Raw genomic sequence first — 17,663 nt, 5'->3', positions numbered from 1 at the left:
GCAGGGGCTGGAGCAGGTCAGCTGGCAGCAGTGGCTGCTGCTGTGTCTGCAACACTCTGAACAGGTGGGAAACCCAAGGGGTGTGAAAACAGTTCTGGGCTCCCCAGTTCCAGAGGGATAGGGAGATGCGGGGAAGAGTCCAACGGAGGCTACAAGGATGATGAAGGGACTGGAACATCTGACCTGGTGAATGTCTACAACTATCTGCAGGGTGGGTGTCAGGAATGGGCCAGTCTCTGCTCAGTGGTGCCTGTGACAGGACGAGGGGAAACGGCACCAAGTGACAACACAGGAAGTTCCACCTCAACAGGAGGAGAAACTTCTTTGCTGTGAGGGTGACAGAGCCCTGGGACAGGTTGCCCAGAGAGGCTGTGGAGTCTCCTTCTCTGGAGACTTTCCAGACCCATCAGGACACGTTCCTGTGTGACCTGCCCTGGGTGTTCCTGCTGCAGCAGGGGGGCTGGACTCGATCTCCAGGGGTCCTTTCCAACCCTGATCATTCTATGATTTTATGCTCCCAGGCAACAACCCCCGAAACAGGCAGGTGCCTGGTGCTGGAGAGGGATGCTGAGACATCGGGGGACCGTGACATGAGCTGTTCTGCCGAGGTGACGGGGAGGGCAGCCCTGCCTCGGGGCACACTCCAGCTTTTCACTGCAAGAAGGGGTGTTTTTCACACCCAAGGTCCGGGATCGATCCAGGAGCTGCCGGCCCCTTTGGTCACCACCAGCATTACGCAGCAAGGAGCACAGCAACCCACCTCCTCCTCCCTCTCCTCCCCCTCCAGCCCTGCCAGAGAGACGGGTCCACATCCTGGGGTGCATTAGAAAGGGGGTGGTTAGTAGGTCAAGAGAGGTTCTCCTCCCCCTCTATTCTGCATTGGTGAGGCTGCATCTGGAGTATTGTGTCCAGTTCTGGGCCCCTCAGTTCCAGAAGGACAGGGAACTGCTGGAAAGAGTCCAGGGCAGAGCCACAGAGATGATGGAGGGAGTGGAACATCTCCCTGATGAGGAAAGGCTGAGGGAGCTGGGGCTCTTGAGCTTGGAGAAAAGGAGACTGAGGGGCGACCTCATCCATGGTTACAAATACGTAAGGGGTGAGTGTCAAGAAGATGGAGTTCAGCTTTTTTCAGTGATGACCATTGACAGGACAAGGGGTAATGGATGCAAATTGGAGCACAGGAGGTTTAAGGTGAATATCAGAAGTTTTTTTTTTACTGTGAGAGTGACAGAGCCCTGGGACAGGCTGCCCAGAGAGGCTGTGGAGTCTCCTTCTCTGGAGACATTCAAACCCACCTGGACACGTTCCTGTGTGATGTGCTCTGGGTGACCCTGCTCTAGCAGGGGGGGTTGGACAGGATGATCTTTCGAGGTCCCTTCCAACCCCTGGGATTCTATGATTCTATGATTCTATGATTCATCTTACCCGCCTGGTTGGTGGTGATGTTCACCGAGGCAAACTGTGGGGAGAAGGGGCTCTGGTCGGTGACCCCGTTGACGGCCTGGATCTCGAAGGTGTACTGGGTGTGGGCCAGCAGGTCGCTGATGTAGATGCGGGGCTCGGTCAGGCCCAGCTGGCGGGGGGCGAACTGGACGTTGTCCCCGCAGCGGGTGCAGGCGCCGCGCCCCGAGCCGCAGCTCTTGCAGATGATGTTGTAGACCAGGTCCTCCCGGCCCCCCGAGTCCCGCGGTGGGCTCCACTCCAGCATCAGGGAGGTCTCGTTCACGCTGGAGATGACGGCCTGGGGGGCAGAGGGGATGGCTGCGAAGGGAACGGAGAGGTGTGAGAGCCAGAGCCCTGCTCCCTGCCACAGCAACAGCTGCAGCCTCTTCCCCATCTTTCTCCCCAACCTTTTCTCTACCTTTCCCCCAACCTTTTCCCATCCTTTTCCCCCCAACTTTTCCCCATCCTTTCCCCCAACCTTTTTCCCACCCTTTTCCTCATCCTTTACTCCATCCTTTCTCCCAACCTTTTCCCCACCCTTTCCCCACCCTTTTCCTTGTCTTTTACCCAACCTTTTCCCCAACCTTTTCCTCATCCTTTTCCCATCCTTTTCCACAACCTTTTCCCCATCCTTTTCCCATCCTTTTCCCCATCCTTACCCTTTTTCACAGCTTTTTCCCCAACCTTTTCCTTGTCCTTTACCCAACCTTTTCCCCATCCTTTTCCTCATCCTTTTCCCCATCCTTTTCCTCATCCTTTTCCCCATGTTTTTCCGCATCCTTCTCCCCAACCTTTCCCCCAATATTTTCTCCACCTTTTCCCAAACTTTTTCCTCATCCTTTTCCCCAACCTTTTCCCCACCCTTTCCCCATCCTTTTCACCAACCTTTTCCCCAACCTTTTCCTCATCCTTTTCCCATCGTTTTCCTCATCCTTTTCCCATCCCTTTTCCATCCTTTTCCCATCCTTTTCCCCATCCTTATCCTTTTCCGCAGCCTTTTCCCCAACCTTTTCCTTGTCCTTTACCCAACCTTTTCCTCATTCTTTTCCTCATCCTTTTCCCCAACCTTTTCCCCATCCTTTTCTCCATGTTTTTCCTCATCCTCCTCCCCAACCTTTCCCCCAATATTTTCTCCACCTTTCCCCCAACCTTTTCCCCATCCTTTTCCCCATCCTTTTTCCCATCCTTTTCCCCAACCTTTTCCTCACCCTTTTCCCCAACCTTTTCCCATCCTTTTCCCCATCCTTACCCTTTTCCACAGCCTTTTCCCCAACCTTTTCCTTGTCCTTTACCCAACCTTTTCCCCATCCTTTTCCCCATCCTTTCCCCCAACCTTTTCCCCACCCTTTTCCTCATCCTTTTCCCCATCCTTTCCCCCAACCTTTTCCCCACCCTTTCCCCACCCTTTCCCCACCTTTTCCCCATCCTTTTCCTCAACGTTCTCCCCATCCTTTTCCCATCCTTTTCCCCATCCTTACCCTTTTCTGCAGCCTTTTCCCCAACCTTTTCCTTGTCCTTTACCCAACCTTTTCCCCATCCTTTTCCCCAACCTTTTCCCCATCCTTTTCCCCAACTTTTTCCTCATCCTTTTCCCCATCCTTTCCCCCAGCCTTTTCCCCATCCTTTTCCCCATCCTTTTCCCCATCTTTTCCCCATCCTATTCCCCATCCCCAGCCAGGACACTGCAGCAGCAGCCCTGAGTCTGGTGCTTCTCCTGCTGTCAGGGATGTGTGGAGAAGCTGGACAACCAAAGGCAGGAGCAGGAACAAGACCAGTCCTCTTAACCCAGGCTCATCCGATTACGTGGCATCCCCAGCAAGATTCACCAAGTCTTTTTGGTAGTGTTTTTTATTCCTGGCCTTTGCACCAATCTCCCCTGTGCCAACACACAGGTCTTCTCATCCAGGTACAGCCCCAGGTGAAGTCACCCCCTGCCTAGAACAGCACAGAGCCACCTGGACCTCTGTCCTCTTGGCCCGTGCAATGCTCCTGAGGGCAGACTGACCCAGGGCAAGAAAGACTGATGGCTGCAAGGATAGAATAATGGAATTAGTTTGGTTGGCAAAGACCTTGAAGATCATCCCAGTCCAACCATTAACCTAAGTCTACTGAGTCCACCACTAAGCCATGTTCCTCAGCACCACATCTACACCCCCTCCAGGGATGGTGACTCCACCTCTGCCCTGAGCAGTCTGTTCCTGTGTTTTGACAACATTCTCAGGGAGGAAATTGTTCCAAATATCCAATCTGAACCTCCTCTGAGCAACTGGAGGTTCATTTCCTCTTCTTCCACCACTTGTTACTATGGAGAAGAGACCAACTCCCCCTGGCTCCAACCTCCTCTCAGGCAGGTGCAGAGCCAGAAGGTCTCCCCTCACCTCCTTGTCTCCAGGCTGGACACCCTCAGCTCCCTCAGCTGCCCCTCACAAGTTCTCCAGACCCTTCTCCTTCTGCTTCAGCCCCTTTCCCACCTCTGTGTCCCCTCCCTGGACACGCTCCAGCCCCTCCATGTCCTTCTTGTCCTGAGGGGCCCAAAAACTGACCCCAGGTTTCGAGGTGCCACCTCCCCAGTGCCCAGCACAGGGGGAAAAGCACAAGGTGCCCTGAGCCCTCCTGCCTCCTCCCAAATCCCACTAAACCAGATTGCTTTGTCAGGCATCCCTTGGTGCTTTGACTGACGTGCGCCTCCTCTCCCAGTTGCACGCAGCCTCTCCCCAGTTGCCCAGAGCCCACATACTGGTGCAGGGCATGTCGACAGGGTCAGCATCTGCCCGGTAATATCCATTTCTGCACACACAGTTGGTGGCCCCTTCTGAAGTCGTCCGGCTGTTGATGGGGCAGTGGACACATCCTTCATCCCCTTGGCTGGCCTTGAACATCCCTGATGGGCAACCTGGAAGAGAACCAAGAGATGTGGTGAGGGGGGAGGAGAAGGGCTGGCAGGGATGCCCCGAGCCTGGCAGTGCTGCCAGAAAACACCCTCTGGGGCTTTGCCCAGTCCAAAGCCAAACCCTGACAATTAGAAGTAAACACAGTGGAGAAGAAGCAGCTGGTTTGAAGGCTCCAAGGAGGCAGAGATGAGGTCCTGATGAAGACACCTCCCCCCGTGTTCCCCAGCCACAAGCACAGAACAGGGTCCTCTCAGGGCCTCCCACAAAATGCAAAGGGGGTCATGGCCACCCAAGGAGCAGGGCACGAGCCAGGAACAGACACTGTCCACAAGACCATCCCACCTACCAATAATTTATAGCTCAGGGACTTCCCAAGAGGCAGACTCTTTGCACCTACCATCCCTTCTGGGATGCTTCTTCCACTAAGTTACCCAGCAGAGTCCCAGGGTGTAACTGCTGGTCTCTGCTTTGGATCTGCCACCTCCTCTGATGCCATCTCACACTTGTGGTGGCAATGAACACTCACTCACCACACACCTTCTCCATGACCCCTCAGGAAGCACAAACCTCGGTCATGCCCCAAGCAAGTTGCCTAACAACATTCATTATCTTCTTCTTCACTCTTTTCCCCTAATTAGCAATGTCCAAATTATTTTTGAACCACCAATGTACCAGCTGGATTGTCCCAAGGTTTCCTTCCTGAGAGACATCAGGCCAACTCCCAGCCCACCTCTGTGCATGTGTGTGTGTGAAACTGGGGTTGCTTTCTCCCATTTGCATCACCTCAAGTCTATTGAATTTCAGTTATCATTCCCTGGTCCTACTGTCTCATGAGAGTCATGAGATCACAGACTGGTTTGGGTTGGCAGGGATCTAAAAGATCTTCCAGTTCCAACCCCCCTGCATGGGCAGGGACACCTCCCACCAGCCCAGGCTGCTCCAAGCCCCATCCAACCTGCCCTTCAACACTGCCAGGGATGGGGCAGCCACAGCTTCCCTGGGCAACCTGGGCCAGGCTCTCACCACCCTCACAGGGAAGAATTTCTTCCTAATATCTACTCTAAATCTCCCCTCTTTCAGCTTGAAATTGTTCATCTTCATCTTATCCCTCCCTGCCCTTGTCCCACGTCCCTCCCCAGCTTTCCTGGAGCCCCTTCAGGCACTGTAAGATGCTCTAAGGTCTCCCTGGAGCCTTCTCTTCTCCAGGCTGAACACCCCAACTCTCCCAGCCTGTCTCCAGAGCAGAGCTGCTCCAGCCCTCCCATCATCTCTATGGCCTCCTTTGGACTCACTCCAACATCTCCACGTCCTTCTTGTGTTGGGGACGCCAGCACTGGCCCCAGCCCTGCAGGGGGGTCTCAGCAGAGCAGAGCAGAGGGGACAATCCCCTCCCTGGCCCTGCTGCCCACACTGCTGGGAATGCAGCTCAGGACACGGGTGGTTTCTGGGCTCCAGCACACATGGCAGGCTCATGCTGAGCTTCTCATCACCCAACACCCTCAAGTCCTTCTCCTCAGGGCTGTTTTCCACCTCTCCACAGCCACTCGCTGCCTTCACTACTCCACATCCTAAGCATATTGTCACTTCAGCCACGACTGGCAGCAGCATCCTGAGAGGCTCAGACCCCTAAGCCCCTCCCAGCTGAAGAAGATGGTCCATCAGCAACATCCACTCAACAATGGCAACAAGTGCTCAGCCAGGCAGGGTGGGCGAGGCTGGAACCTGCAGCAGATGGTGCTGAAGGCTGGACCACCACGGGAAAAACACTACTAAAAAAGACCCAGCACAGGTGACTAAAAATACCACCACAACATGAAACCACCAGAAAGTCCTTTTGGAGACCAGGGCTTATGGAGGCCAAAGCAAAAGCTGGGCCATAATCACCTCCCAACTGGGCTCTCCTTGATTCTTCTGGGTTGCAACTTTCCACTGCTGTTCATTCTTGGTGCAGAGCAGAGAGCCTGGGGGTGGCAGGTGCTTTCTGCACTGAAAGGAGCTCAACAAACTTCTCCTTCAGTTTCCTGCCAAAGCTTTCAGGAATGAGGCAGATCAGAAATAAAAACAACAGCCTGGGAAAAAAACCACAGGCTTAGGGTTGCTGGGAGCAAGAGCTGTTACTGGGTAGGATCTATTTTTTTTCTTCGGGGGGGGGGGGGAAAAAAAGGTGGTGGGTTGGTTTGGGTTTTTTTTTCAGTTCTCATCTCCCTTCCTTCAAAATTCCAACTTCAATTTCCAAAAGGAAAAGCTGTCGTGCAAAATACCATCAGCCTTTCTTGCTTGCAGAGCCCCTCCTGCCTCCTGCAGTCAAAGGATCTGCTTAGAAATTGGCTTCTCCTCATGGTCCTGGATCTCCCCACCCTCCCCATCCCCTAATCCCATTTCCTGACCCAATCCCAGCACGTCCCTCAGGACAAACCCATCTCAGAGGGTGTTCAGCTGGTGGCAGAGGAGATGGCTGTGGAGTCCTCTGTTATAGAGAAGTGATGGTGGCTCTGGAGCTGAAATGATAACAGGCTCCCTGTACTAATACCCATTTTTGAAACATGATAAGACCAACACAGAAAATTCCACCAGTCTGGCATCCAGGGTGAAACACAGAGTCATTTGATCCAAGGTGTTTTAAGGCCCCTTTCACCTTCCTCAGGCTTATTTTAAAAATAACTTGCCTACAAGGTTTCTTCTGCATCAAGAGATGCATCCAAAATGTGTCTCTGCTGCTGAGATTTACTGACTGGCCCCCAGAGACAAGAAAAAAACCAGCCCCAGGTTTGGGCTGGCACGGGCCAACGGCTGCAAGGAACATTTCTGCATGCACTGCTGGATGATTGACCACCAAAAGCACCAAGCTGGGCTGCTGAAGCTCTTCACACGTGCTGTCAAAACACAGCCAGAAGCTCAGGCAACTTTCTTCCTCCCCAGGAGGTCCTGCACACCAACGTGGGATAAAATAACCCTGAAAAAGCAGAACTTCTCTCAAGATTAATGTTCTGAAATCATGCTGAAAGACAAGAAAATCACTGAAATTTGATGCAAAGTCCTTTTTTTTTTTTTTCCCTCTCAACCTCCAGAAGTAAAATAAACAAACATTGTGTTCAAAACTGTTTTGGTCCCTCCGGGTCTTCCTGTGGGTGAGAAAACAGCTTTTAACATGGAATCCACCCAATTTCTTCTTTCCAGCAAATCAAAACTGAAATCTTCACTCAGGGGGCTAAACCCCCTCCTGCTCAACCAGCATGGATGTTCTCACCACTTGCTGGAAGACACCAGGACACCCCAGTTTTCTGCTCCGGGTGGTGACAGCAGCTCTGGACATGCTGTTTTCCCTTAGAGGTGCAGGGGCAGAGCATCCCTAAAAAATGCTGCTTGGAAAGAGGGGATCCAAACAGTGAAAGCACAGCAATTCCTACTTTACTGGAGCATCCTTCATCCCAGGAGGGCAATTACTGTGAGAGTGGCTCTGGCCCCGTGGTTGGAGCAGGGGAGCTTCCCAGGTGGTGGATCCTGCATCCCCAGCACCAACTGGAAGATGCTAATGGGAAACATATGGACCTTTAATTGGCTCCCTGCTGGAGGCAGGCAGGGATGGAGCAGGGATGGAGCACAGAGACAGCAGCGGGTTTGCTAAGAGGCTGGAGGTCTCCCCAACAAGACTGGGAATGCCTGAGCTGTGCAGGGCATCCTCGTCCACATCCACCCATTTCCAGGGCATGGAAAGATGGTCATGCCTGGGAAGGTGTGTGTTTTGTGGAGGCAACACCATGGAGAAGGACCCACCAAGGGTCCTGCCCTCCCAAGCAGGAGGATCACCCCAGGGATCTGGGAGGGAAGGCACCTTCTGCAGCTTCCAGCCCTCCTTCCCCAGGGCCCTGCCTGCCCCGGGGCAGCCCAGCAGAGAGGGACACCCAGGGGCTGTGCCTGGAGGAAAAGCCTTTGGCAAAATGTGCAGAAGGGGCCGCAGAGGGGTTCCCCTGTTTGCTGGCACCATGTCCCACTGCCTGTCTCTCCAACCAACTTTTTAATTAATCCAGTGTGAGCTGAGTAGGCTCCAAACAGGCTCCTCTGCAGCAAAGCCTGCCCTGGCCTTCAGAGCCCACTTCTGCAAACAGCTCAGGGCAAACAGCTCTCTCTTGCAATAAAAGCTTCCAAACCAGCACCTCGAGGCCCTGCTAATGGCTGTGAGGAAGGGTCCTCCTCAGCTCCTTGGCTTTGTCTCTCCTGGCAGCAGGGCTCTTTCCACTCGAGCGAGGCATTTTTAACGGCTGATGGAAACCAGGCAGCCCTGGCTCTGTCAGTTGGGATCTGCCAAGGCTCTTAAATCCCAACCTTATCTCCCAGCTGCCTCTCTTCTCCCCCCGGGGCCGGAGGCAGGACCGGCAGGCTGGCTCTGGCAGCGTCAGCATCCTGGGAGCTGCAGGACCTGGAGATGGTCACATCCTGCCTCTCACCCTCCCCTGGGTTTATTGGAGCCTGCCCTGCTCCCACCACCCCCCTCAGCACCCTGCAAACCCTGCACCTCTGGCCACACACACACACCACGGGACTGCCTGGCACCAACCCGACACCCAGAGGGTGCCAGGGACTTGTTTTTTATGGAGATTCAAGAAAACCACGTCTTGGGTCATGCCAGGAGTGTAGCCAGCACAGCCAGGGGGGTGTTTTCCCCTGCCAGGCATTGGGGATGCTGCCACGGCTCGTTTGGGGTTGCCCAGTTGAAAGGGCAATGAGGAACAGCAGAGTCCAGTGGAGGGTCACCAAGATGGTCAGAGAGGAGAGGTGGAAAGAGCTGGGATGGGTTCACTGGGGCAAGATGGGGAATCTAACTGCAGCTGCAGCTGTTTGGGTGCAGATGCAAAGAAAACAGACCCGAACGCTTCTCAGAGTGCCAGACTCTGTAAGCAGGGTCACAGACCCCAGGTTCAGGGTGCACGTTAGGAAAAGCTCCTTCTCCAAAGGACAGGTCACAGAGGGGTGGTGGATCTCCTTCCTTGGGGCAGGTTCAGCTAAACACTCTGGCTGCCCTGAGCTCAAGCTGGTGGGAGCCCCACTGCAAGTGGGAGGCTGGAGCCCAGACCCCAGACCTGCACCTCTAGGTCTTGTGGTGTGCAGGGGGGTACTTATGATGCTGTCCTGTGCAGAAGACTATTATGTCCAACCAGCTCTGAATCTCCCCCTTTCTCCTTCCATCCACCACGCCCTTCCTCTTGATGAGGTGGCCGTGGTAACGACCCTGTTACTTTTCTGCCATTCTTCCCTGTTTGTCCACTTGTGCCCCGAGCCTTGCTTTCAGTTCTGCACCCCAACAGGTCTCACTTTGTCTCAGCTGCAAAAGTTTCCCATTCTCTGCTCATTCCTGTCCACAGGCCCTCACCCCAAGGTGTCTGTCACCTCAGTGAGGGAGCAACGCTGCCCAGTGCCTTTGGATCTGCCAACACTTGTGCCATGGCCTCTCCATGGACACTTCAGTGCTGGAGGGAAGAGCTTTCAGTGCTGCCTCCAAGGGCTGCAGAGCAGAAGGCAGGTGGGGACACCCAGGCCCCTTGGACTTGGCTGCTCGCTCTGGAAGAGAGAGGATCGTGGACCCCTCCTTCCTGGGGCCACACAGGTCCTCCAGTGCCCCTCCTGATCAATTCAATTGGCAGCTGATGCTGTTACCTCATCCTTGAGATAAGCAATTAATCCCATTGCCAGGTGCTGTCACTGCCAGCAGCTCTGACAGCACTTGGAGAGCAGAGCTGAGAAACACAGGAGGGAAGACAGGGTTAAATGAGATGAATGGAAGGGGAACGTGGTGCTCAGCTGACTGCTGTGACCTGGGTTAAAGAGCTGTCGATAAAGGAAGAAGTCACAATGCAAATGTTCCTCTTTAACCCCCTGGTGAGACCACATCTGGAGTGTTGTGTCCAGTTCTGGGCTCCCCAGTTCCAGAGGGACGGGGAACTACTGGGAAGAGTCCAACAGAGGCTACGAGGGTGATGTAGGGACTGGAACATCTGTCTGATGAGGAAAGGCTGAGAGACCTGGGGCTGCTTAGTCTGGAGAAGACTGAGAGGGGACCTGGTGAATGTCTACAAATACCTGCAGGGTGGGTGTCAGGAATGGGCCAGTCTGTGTTCAGTGGTGCCTGTGACAGGACGAGGGGAAACGGCACCAAGTGACAACACAGGAAGTTCCACCTCAACAGGAGGAGAAACTTCTTTGCTGTGAGGGGGACAGAGCCCTGGGACAGGCTGCCCAGGGAGGCTGTGGAGTCTCCTTCTCTGGAGACTTTCCAGACCTGTCTGGACATGTTCCTGTGTGACCTGCCCCGGGTGTTCCTGCTGCAGCAGGGGGGCTGGACTCGATGATCTTCAGAGGTCCCTTCTGACCCCTCTACAGGCCCTGCTAAGAAGTCTCTTCCCATCTTTCTTATAAGCCCCCTTCAGGCACTGGAAGCTGCTCTAAGGTCTCCCTGGAGCCTTCTCTTCTCCAGGCTGAACACCCCAACTCTCCCAGCCTGGCTCCAGAGTAGAGCTGCTCCAGCCCTTGGATCATTTTGTGACCTACTCTGGACTTGCTCCAACAGGTCCCCAATTCTCCAACCAGGCTGTTCTCAGCCCATCCCAACCCATCTCTAAAGACCAGGAAAACCACACGGGCCAGGGACACATCCTTTTGGCACCATGGGACAAATCAACAGTGGAATGGTTTGGGTTGGGAGGGACCTTAAAGACCATCCAGTCCCAACCCCCTGCATGGGCAGGGACACCTCCCACCAGCCCAGGCTGCTCCAAGCCCCATCCAACCTGCCCTTCAACACTGCCAGGGATGGGGCAGCCACAGCTTCCCTGGGCAACCTGGGCCAGGCTCTCACCACCCTCACACGAAATAATTTCTTCCTGAAGTCCACCCTCCATCTCCCCTCTTCCAGTTTAAAAACATTACCCCAAAGTATCAAAGGTCATCTCCAGCATGGGGTGAGCCCCCAGCCCCCCGGGCAGGCACACCTGCAGGTCCCCCCGCCAGCTGGGCCTGGGCAGCACATCCATCAGCACTGATGGGATTTGGCTGACAGGGAGAAATGCTTGGAATTTCTTACCTGCCCAGCCTGGCTCAGCCTCCCCGAGCTGTCATGGGGCTCTTCAAGAGCAATGGAAACGTTTCTGTCCCTGCCCAAGTCGGGGGGGGGGGCTGGGGAGCTGCCAGGGTCTGCAGGGTATGGGTGGTGAAGACCATAATCTGGCACGTCTCCTGGTAGAGCCATTCAGCAGACAGCCAAGGGGAAAGGACATCCCCAGCCAAAGGAGCCATGGAGCTGTATGTCCATCAGGTGGGGGACTGCAGCCCCAGGGGATGGTCCACAGCTCAGTCCCAGAGGCCAAAACCAGATGGCACGTTCACAGGTCAGGAGCACAGCTCCAGTGGCAGCAGATGCTTTGGGCATCCCCGGTCCTGCAGACACCTGAGGAGCACTGGAGAATGCAGCTCATCCACCACCCTGGGGACATTGGGTGCTGCTGGCCCAGCACTGATCCCAGTACCAACACACAGGGAGATCAGGAGGCTGCCAGCAGCTGAGCAGCTTCAACCCCAAAATCTTGTCTCACATGTAGGGACCTGGATCTTCAGGAGCTGGAGGGCAGCACTGCCCAGGGAGCATGGAGTGCTTCACCAGGCCAGGGGCTGAGCCACCAGGCTGTCCCTCCACATTTAGATGCCAGAATTCACACCAAATGCAACACTCTCCTTACCCAGTCCCTTGTTTCTTCTGGTGCAGGGGATGGACTCATGTTTTCCAGCCTCTGACTGAAACACCGTAGGTTGGTTGTTGTTGTTGGTTTTTGGTGGTGGTGTTTCTGCTTTAGATTCCTTCCAACACAAGAACTGATTTTAGTTGGCTATTTTAAAACATGCCTTTCAGCCAAACAGCATGTCCTCTTGCAACAGATGTCAACTTCATACTGACAGAGCAGTTCTTTAAACCATAAGCCAGCTTTCCTCAAGTGGTCTCCAGAAGAATTTAGGACTTTCACATGATGTTACTTTGTTTGGTCTTGTTTAAATGTTTCCCAAAGCTTCTGCCTGGGAGGCTCTGCCTCCGGAGGGTGGTTTGTTAACCATTAAGGGAAAGGCTCCCAATGTTTTAAGCAGCAGCCCAAGCAAGTGGTGACATCAAAGTTGCACTGATGGAAAACTCCTAATCCTATAAACCCTTCCTGCTTTAATTGGTGTTAAAACAAAGATAATCTTATCTCAGCCCTATAAAAGAAGGGATAGGGTGTACTCTCTGAAAGCCTCTCTAAAAGCCCTCATAAACCTGACAAACATTCCATGTTTCAAGCCCGAGGAGAATGGCTTTAATCCTAAAGGAAACATGAAAGTAAAAAGGGAGCTTTTCCTGGACAAGAGCCCTTCAAGTGACAGTGTCCCCAGCCCTCCTGGTCCACAGTCCCTCCTCCAGCACCGTGGGGCAGCTGGGGACAGGCACACATGTCCACCACGACCAGACTCAGAGAACCAGAGCAGCTGGTCCACCCAACATCTGCCCCTCTCCGGGTGCAAGCAGAGCCAGGATCATGCCCCCTGAGTGGACCTTGTGCCTCCACTCCACGGACTCCAGGTGCACCTGAGGCTGCTCCATGTTTTTACCTGCAAACCACCCATCTCTACCCATTGCCCTTATCCCAGGAGCAGGTTCCAGGGCCAGGGGTGCGGAGTCTGAGATTAGGTCTCTGAAGCACATCCCTACCTGACCCAGAGGTCCCAGCCCCTGCAGCCTGCCTGCAGAAGGGTTGATGGCAACAACCCCAGATTGCCCTGCCTTGACTTCCCACAGCAAGAGGACCAGTGCCCTCCCACCCCATGCTCTCCTCCACATCTCCAGCCCTCTGCAAAACCCCCTCTAGGTCCTCCCCAGGGAGCCTTTCCCGGGCACAAGCAGCTTTTCCAGGTTGGAGGTGGGGGTGGCCAGGAACACTTGGAAGTGGGCATGTTTAATCGTTCCATTTTAATGCTGCTTAGCACCCCAGTTTAGACAAGTTTAAGACATGCCAGCTGGTTAAGTGCCAGCAGCAGCTTTCCAGATGACAACATCGTTCCTTGTCAGCTCTAGGTGCTGAGTGGAGCTGGCACAGGGGCTGACTCCAAAGGGCTGGTTCTGGTGGTTTCATGGTGGTTTCAATCACCAGAGGTGGAGCTGCACAGTAACCTCCCTGCCCTGCCTGTGGTGAGGCAGCACTGCATGGGCCGGGAGGTCCCACACCAGCCAGGGCAGCTGCACGTTGTCCACCTTGCTTTGCAAAACCCCCTGAAGATTGCTGGCAAACTTAGCGAGGGAGAAGCAGCCTTCCTCCAAAACAAGCTGGCACTTGGGAGACCCGTGTGGAGAAGCGGGTCTGTTCCGTGCAAGGAAGACACTAGAACAATTCCAGGGGAGGGCATCAAGACCGGATGGGGCTGGAGCAGATGGTGGGCCAGGAAAGCCTCAGGGTTGGATGGGAGACTGGAGAAGAAAAGGCAAAGGAGAGACCTCCCTGTGGCCTTCAGCAATCCAACAAGAGGGTGTAAGGAAAATGCAGCTAGACCCTCAGAGGCAGGACAAGGCTCAAGGTGGCACGTGGGATATTCCTGCTTGACACAAGGAGAACATTTTTCAACCTGAGAGGGGCCAAATAGCAGAAGGAGGGCTCAGAGACGTTCAGGGATCTACGTATTTGGAGACTGTCAAAGCCTCTGCCAACTGTACCCTGGGCTGCATCACCAGCAGCTTGAGGGAAGGGATTGTCCCCCTCTGCTCCTCTCTGGTGAGACCCCCCAGAGATGATGGGAGGGCTGGAGCAGCTCTGCTCTGGAGGCAGGCTGAAAAAACTGGGGTTGTTCAGCCTGGAGAAGAGAAGGCTCCAGGGAGAACCTGGAGCACCTCCCAAGGGACTGGCATGCACTTGGTCACTCCAGCTAACTATCAGCAATGGAACTTCCACTTCTCAAGCTTCTGGATGCCCAGCCTGCCCTCTGCTTGATGGACCACAGCTTCCCAACCCTGAGGATACAATCACAGCAAACAGGGTCACACAAACACACTCCTGGCCCGAAGGCAAGAAAGAGCCACTTACACCAGGAGTGCAAAGGTCAAGCAGTGGTTTGTAGCAGCAGCCTGGGGGAAAAGACCTTCACTTTTTTTTTTACTTTGCTTAAATTCCCTGACTTTGCTGAATCAATCACTTGAGAGTGACAGTCCCCAGAGCACAGCCCCTTGGTGCTGCCACCACGCATGCCTGATGGACCACGCTGCCAGCTTGTCACTCCAGCTCCACTCCTGTCCCTGCCACCTCTGATTCTCTCGTGTCTCAACAGTCACACTGCTGGCCCTCTAACCTCCTGGGGCTTCCTCAGCAACCTGAGCTGGAGCAGCTTCATCTGGCAACGTGGCATGATGAGCTTGGAACTGTTGGGTTTAGAGCTTGCAAAGCAACCGGTAAGAAACCAAAACCTCTGTGTCTCCAGGCAGCTGATCTGCCAAAAATCCAGGGATCCACTGAAAACCCCTGCTCCAGGGGAGAGCAGGATGTACAGACAGCCCCTGAGAATCACAGAAAGAAAAGACCTTTAAGATCATTGAGTCCTATCATTAATCCAACTCTACCGAGTCCAGTGCTAAACCTCAGCACCACATCCACACAGCTTTGAAACACCTCCAGTGATGGTGATTCAACCACCTCCCTGGAACCAGAGACACTCGCTGTGCTGGTGAGGTTGAGCATCCTCCCAGCCCCATCCTGCAAAAGGTGGTCCTCAGCACCACACGCCACACGGAAGAAAACAGGCTGAAAAGCAGGGAGGTGGCTGCAGAGAAGAGGCTGAGTGTGACAGCCCAGCATGAAGCTGCAGCAAGGGAACAGTGAGATCCTCAGATGGAGAAAGCAGAAAGTACCCAACACACGGGGTCAGACCTGGACATGATGGCAGAACTGTGCACAGGCAGCATGGTACCATCAGCAGTTTCCTGGTTCCTTCACAGTCATATAAAAATATAGATCTGGGCTTCTTAATCCACAGACTGCCCAACCACTGAGCTCATTGGGCTGTGAGGGCTTCCAGAAGTCCACTTCCAGGGACCTTCACTGCATGGACATGATGGGAGGGCTGGAGCAGCTCTGCTCTGGAGCCAGGCTGGGAGAGTTGGGGTGTTCAGCCTGGAGAAGAGAAGGCTCCAGGGAGACCTTAGAGCACCTTCCAGTGCCTGAAGGGGCTCCAGGAAAGCTGGGGAGGGGCTTGGGACAAGGGCAGGGAGGGATGGGACAAGGGGTGATGGTTTCAAGCTGAGAAAGGTTGAGATTGGGTTGAGATTGGATATTAGGAAGAAATTCTTTGCTGCAAGGGTGGTGAGATGCTAGCACAGGTTGCCCAGGGAAGCTGTGGCTGCCCCATCCCTGGCAGTGTTGAAGGGCAGGTTGGATGGGGCTTGGAGCAGCCTGGGCTGGTGGGAGGTGTCCCTGCCCATGCAGGGGGTTGGGACTGGGTGGTCTTTTAAGGTCCCTTCCAACCCAAACCAGTCTGTGGCTCGATGATTTCCCCAAGGTCAGCCACTCCCCAAGCCCAGTGTGGCTGTAGCTCACACCAGGATTTCTTCTACCTGCAGAGGAGATGGGGAAAGCAGCCCCACTTCCCGAGGTGGGAACCAGCCGGGTTGTTGGGAGCAGGGGCCACGTTTGGAGAGGTTTTTCTTCAAAGCACACCGTGCCTGGAGCAGCTCCAGCCCGGGCTGGGAGCAGGACAGATGGCAGAGCCTGGCTAATCCAGACAGACAAGCCAAGCCCAGGACCACGCAGCTCCCTGGGACGCTGCCAAGCATCACCTCCCACTTTCAAGGCCCCTCTTGCTCTTACAGATTAGCAGGTCCCGCGGGGAGACGCTGGTGCTTGAGAAGATTTGTGCCCTGCCTGCTGAAGGATGCCAGGCTGGAGCCAAGAGCAGCACTGGATGGAGCACCTGGTGCTTGTCCCAGCCTGCTCCTGCTGCAGACCTTGTGCAAAGCCCCAGCCTTCCCCCAGCCCCTGCAGCCCTTGTCCTCGCAGGGTCCTGCTGCAACGTGGGGGTGTTTGCAAGGAACTGCATTGTTATTAGCACCACCTGAGCAGAGCTCAAGATGACACGCTCCTCAAGGTGAGGGCTGTGTCTTCTCCTCTCTGCCACTCCCTTTGGGCTCCATCTGTGATGCACAGCCTGGATTTCCACGGAAAGGCAACGTCAGGGGCAAGGGCACACAGACTGATTGTGGTCAACTTGCATGGAAGAGCTTTGCTTGGCAAGACAAGGACCAGGAGACCCTCCTGTGCCAACAGCAACTCTGTTGGAACTAACAGCATCTCTAGGTTGCTAAGGCTCTTCCTGCCTGCTGACTTCTCCTCCTCCTCTCTCTCTCTGGGGAACCTCTCCCTGCTGCTTTTGTTCCTGTGATTTCATCTGCTCCCATGGGAAACCATCACTAACCATCATCCCCAGGTCACTGTCTGCCCATCTGCCCACATAAGGATCTCAGCAACCCTCACACTCATGGAATCACAGAATCATTCTGGTTGGAAAAGAGCTTTAAATTCATCCAGCCCAACTGCTAAATCAGCACAGTGCCAAGGTCTCCACTGCCCCATGCCCCTCAGCACCACATCTCCAGGGCTCTGAAACCCCTCCAGGGATGGTGATTCAACCACCTCCCTGGGCAGCCTGGGCCAGGGCCTGACAACCCTTGCCAGGAAGAAATTGTTCCTAATATCCAATCTGAACCTCCCCTGGCACAACTTGAGGCCATTTCCTCTTATCCCATCCCTTGTTCCTGGGGAGCAGAGCCCGAGCCCCCTGGCTCCAACCTCCTCTCAGGCAGCTGCAGAGCCAGCAGGTCTCCCCTCACCTCCTGGTCTCCAGGCTGGACACCCCCAGCTCCCTCAGCTGCTCCTGCTCAGACTTGTGCTCCAGCCCCTTCCCCAGCTCCCTTGCCCTTCCCTGGATCCCACCACAGCAGGACATGGAGCCTGGTCACCCCACGCTGGTCCCCAGTGCTCTCCTGCTGGCCCTGCTGCCCAATGCTCGGGTCCATGAATGTCCCCCCAAAAAATGATGAGGAGGAACCTGCTCAGTGGCTGCTCTGCAGCAGGAGTTGCTGGTACAGAGATGCCCAAGGCCAGATGAAGAGGCACCCAGTAGCCTCAGGGCCATGGGCTCTCCAAACCTGTTGGCCTAGCAAGAAGCAGTGACCAGCTTCTTGTGTCCCTGCCTCAAGGAGACCTCGCTCAATGCAGCCCAGCCCTGGTCATGGGACCTTTCCAGGCAGTGAGTGGTACATGTGAGCAGGCACAGACA

At 54.8% G+C, this 17,663-nt stretch overlaps 1 protein-coding gene across 2 annotated transcripts in view; it reads right to left on the bottom strand.

Moving 5' to 3' along the window:
• Positions 1-17,663, bottom strand: part of EPHB2 (EPH receptor B2) — a 143,152-nt gene that overhangs the window by 50,490 nt on the left and 74,999 nt on the right. For both annotated transcript variants that reach the window (XM_051637365.1, XM_051637366.1), the window contains exons 4-5: positions 4,181-4,336; positions 1,426-1,761 (exon numbers count right to left, since the gene is read on the bottom strand). In XM_051637365.1, the coding sequence (XP_051493325.1) occupies positions 1,426-1,761; positions 4,181-4,336 (492 nt within the window). The remainder of the gene's footprint in view (positions 1-1,425; positions 1,762-4,180; positions 4,337-17,663) is intronic.

Source organism: Apus apus, chromosome 20, assembly GCF_020740795.1.
Source record: "Apus apus isolate bApuApu2 chromosome 20, bApuApu2.pri.cur, whole genome shotgun sequence".
Lineage (NCBI taxonomy): Eukaryota > Metazoa > Chordata > Aves > Apodiformes > Apodidae > Apus > Apus apus.
The sequence above is the reverse complement of the archived record's forward strand: the minus strand, read 5'-3'. Positions and strand labels throughout refer to the sequence as shown.